The sequence below is a fragment of the Drosophila ananassae genome (assembly GCF_017639315.1).
Source record: "Drosophila ananassae strain 14024-0371.13 chromosome Y unlocalized genomic scaffold, ASM1763931v2 tig00000101, whole genome shotgun sequence".
Classification (NCBI taxonomy): Eukaryota; Metazoa; Arthropoda; class Insecta; order Diptera; family Drosophilidae; genus Drosophila; species Drosophila ananassae.
This window is the reverse complement of record NW_025319063.1, coordinates 108812-112459: the sequence shown is the minus strand read 5'-3', so window position 1 is coordinate 112459 and position 3648 is coordinate 108812. Positions and strand designations below refer to the sequence as shown.

The following is a 3648-nucleotide window of genomic DNA, read 5'->3' as shown; positions in this document are numbered from 1 at the left end:
TATTATATTAGTATTAATATTTGTTTTATCAATAATATTATTAATTATTAGACCAATTTTAATTAGAATTTTGCTTGGTTGGGATGGGTTAGGATTAGTTTCTTATTGTTTAGTAATTTATTTTCAAAATATTAAGTCTTATAATGCTGGTATATTAACTGCTTTATCTAATCGAATTGGGGATGTTGCTTTATTATTAGCTATTGCTTGAATGTTAAATTATGGTAAATGAAATTTTATTTTATATTTAGAAGTTATAAAAAATGAATTTGAAATATTATTGATTGGTAGATTAGTAATATTAGCTGCTATAACTAAAAGAGCTCAAATTCCTTTTTCTTCATGATTACCTGCTGCTATAGCTGCGCCTACTCCAGTTCAGCTTTAGTTCATTCTTCAACTTTAGTAACAGCTGGGGTTTATTTATTAATTCGTTTTAATATTTTATTGAGTTGTTCATGATTAGGTCAATTATTATTATTATTAGCTAGATTAACAATAGTTATATCTGGTTTAGGTGCTAATTTTGAATTTGATTTAAAGAAAATTATTGCTTTATCTACTTTAAGTCAATTAGGTTTAATAATAAGAATTTTATCAATAAGATTTTATAAGTTTAAAGCTTTATTATTTATATGTGCTGGAGCTATAAATAATTCTCAAGATATTCGTTTAATGGGGGTTTTAAGAATTCATATGCCTTTAACATCTGCTTCATTTAATGTTTCTAATTTAGCTTTATGTGGGATGCCATTTTTAGCTGGATTCTAAGGATATAATTTTAGAAGTAGTAATAATTAGAAATATTAATATATTTTCATTTTTTTTATATTTTTTACCCACTGGTTTAACAGTTTGCTATTCATTCCGTTTAGTTTATTATTCTATAACTGGTGATTTAAATTGTGGAAGATTAAATATGTTAAATGATGAAAGTTGAGTAATATTACGGGGAATAATAGGTTTATTAATTATAAGAATTATTGGGGGGAGAATATTAAATTGATTAATTTTTCCTATCCCTTATATAATTTGTTTACCTAAATTAATAAAGTTTTTAACATTATTTGTATGTATTTTTGGTGGTTTATTTGGTTATTTAATTTCTATAACAAATCTTTATTCTTTATTAAATTATAATATTTCTGTATTTTTAGGTTCTATATCCCTTCATATGGCATAAACTCCGATTTTGATGCGGTTTTTGTTTTTAGATATATAATTAAAAATAAAAAATACACTTTTTTTCGTTTTCCCGATTTTTGATTTTTTACACTTTTATTAAGGATAAAGGATATGTTGCATAAATACATCAAATATGCTTGGGTTCAAAATTAAACTTAATATAATCCAAAAATTTATTTAACATAAATGAATATATTTGTAATGTTTTTAGTGCACTAAACAAAATATTTGAATTCATAATATATTTAATAGTTTCAGTGCTCAGTTTACATAGATAAAACGTAAATTTTATTATAATATTTGCTATAAGGCGCTTAAATTACTGTTTAATTTAAGTGAAAATTGGTGAAACAATTATTTCTTTTATTGAAGCATAAAGCTACTCCACATTTGTTGCACATGACTTGAGAATATCCTGCACAGTTTGGAAACTTGCATCTTATTCTTTTGTCTGCCCAAATTGGCCAATGTCCAACCTGATCCTGTCGTACCATTTGGTTTGGTACATGCTGAGTTGGACCTCTCTGCTTCTTTAGCTGCAATTCATTTTCAATGACGGAACTTCGTTTACCCAATTTTGATTTAGTGTTAACTTTTGTTAGCACTTCTGCGATATCAAGCCGAAAGTCTGATGAACTTAAAACTTTTCCAGGATATCCATTTGCCTTCATAACACGTTTATACAACAACCAAGCGTTGCTGATTGTAAGGTCCAGTAAATGATAAAAGATTCTGACTTGCCAACGTTTGCTTCTCAATAAAATTTTATATCTTCCGATTATACTGTCGATCAGATCAACGCCTCCCATATAACTGTTGTATTGTGCTACAGCGAAAGGACGGTCAATTTGTATATATTCCTTTTTGGCCTTGTTGAATCGGCGGGCAGTGTCTGTGGGAACTATTCCAGCGTAGTTCGATGCCAATGAAACTATTTTATTATCCACCCATGAGGTGCAAGATATGTCTACTCCACCAAAATCAGCGACATACTCCACAGACGTGCCGCGAGGATTTTTCTTTAGGTGAATATTCTCCATGGATTTGAAATTAGGGATTCTGTTCTTTCGAATTGTACCCAACGCTAAGATCCCGCTTTCCGCCAAATACTTTAAAAGAGGTAATGAATTAAAATAATTGTCAAAATATAGGCGAAAATTCTGATGCCTGGGGACTTCTCTGGCCAATCTTACAACACAATTTGATGCTGCTCCTAGATCTGGCTCGTTAAGTAGTACTACGTTTTCATTGCCAGAATCAATCTCGAATTTATAGCAGAAGCCCGAATTACCGCTTAAAACATATATTTTATATCCCCATTTATGAGGCTTGTTAGGATTGTACCGTTTCATATGTGATCTTGCTTTTGTTGAACAAATCTGTTCGTCGACACACAAAAACTGTTCCTTAGGTACTTTTCCAAAATTATTATTAATTTCCTGAATAAGTGGTCGTATTTTGAAAAGCCGATCATGACGGGAATCAGTCAAAGGCAGATTATTATCATTGTTGTTGAAATGAATGTGACGTCTGATTGTTTCAAATGTTTTTTGTGACATAATGTTTTGAATTGTCGGTATTCCAATACTTGCAGACCAGTAAAGGGCACATTTTGGAAGTCGTGAAATGGACATATTCAACACAATTCCAACAAACTGTTGAATATCCAAAGGAGTAAAAGTAATATTTGCGTTTGGCTCTTTTTGATGAATGTAAAGGTTAGTTTCATTCGAAATATTCTCAAAAACTTTTTTAGGAAATAGATACGAAAAAAATTGAATAGGCTGGGACAGCTCCATTAGTTCCGGAGGTAACGCAGTGCTCGTGAGCAGCTGAAGTTGGTTCTCATTCAAAATCAAACTGCGTTGTCTCCATAGCAAATTCCTTCTTAGGTCCTATTTGCTAGAAGTCGCAACATCGTTGACATCCTTGCTTGGAACATTCAAGTCGGTAGGGAGTTCAACTTGATTTTCCAAAACTTCGTCATCTGAGGTCTCAAAATCTTCTTTATTGGGATAGTAATCGCTTTCGTCATCAGCAGAAAAGTCGAGATCATTCTCGCTATCCACGCTATTAAAAAAACTTTCTATTTGCGAAGGCGTTAATCCTTTTTCTAACATTATTCCTATGTAATACAATAGTATATACCATTTGAAACATAACATAACTTTGGTTCCATAGATGAACATATAACACAGACGACAAAGACAATAAATACCAAATAATTGTATATAAAAACACATAAAACATAACATAATAATAATCACAAACAAATAAATGTTGCATATATACATCAAAACTGAGACTGCACAAATTATCTCTGAAAAGCAGTTTGATGTATATCTGCAACACAACGATACTCACTATTTTCAAGTAACACATAAACCATAACATAAAAACTCGGCTGCACATGCATTATAAACATAAATACCTTTTCAATTGTGCAGTTTTGTTTAAACAAAT

The 3648-nt window shown here is 30.6% G+C and overlaps 1 protein-coding gene and 1 pseudogene across 1 annotated transcript; one reads left to right on the top strand and one right to left on the bottom strand.

Moving 5' to 3' along the window:
• The first annotated feature begins 253 nt into the window (after positions 1–253).
• Positions 254–1129, top strand: LOC26514011 (annotated as a pseudogene).
• A 130-nt stretch (positions 1130–1259) lies between these two features.
• Positions 1260–2803, bottom strand: LOC123258202 (piggyBac transposable element-derived protein 1-like). The gene is made up of 2 exons (XM_044718075.1): positions 2296–2803; positions 1260–2058 (listed from the first exon to the last, which is right to left on the bottom strand). Exons 1-2 carry the CDS (start codon positions 2742–2744, stop codon positions 1512–1514), a joined length of 996 nt encoding a protein of 331 aa, XP_044574010.1. The 5' UTR covers positions 2745–2803; the 3' UTR covers positions 1260–1511.
• Between the last annotated feature and the right edge of the window lie 845 nt (positions 2804–3648).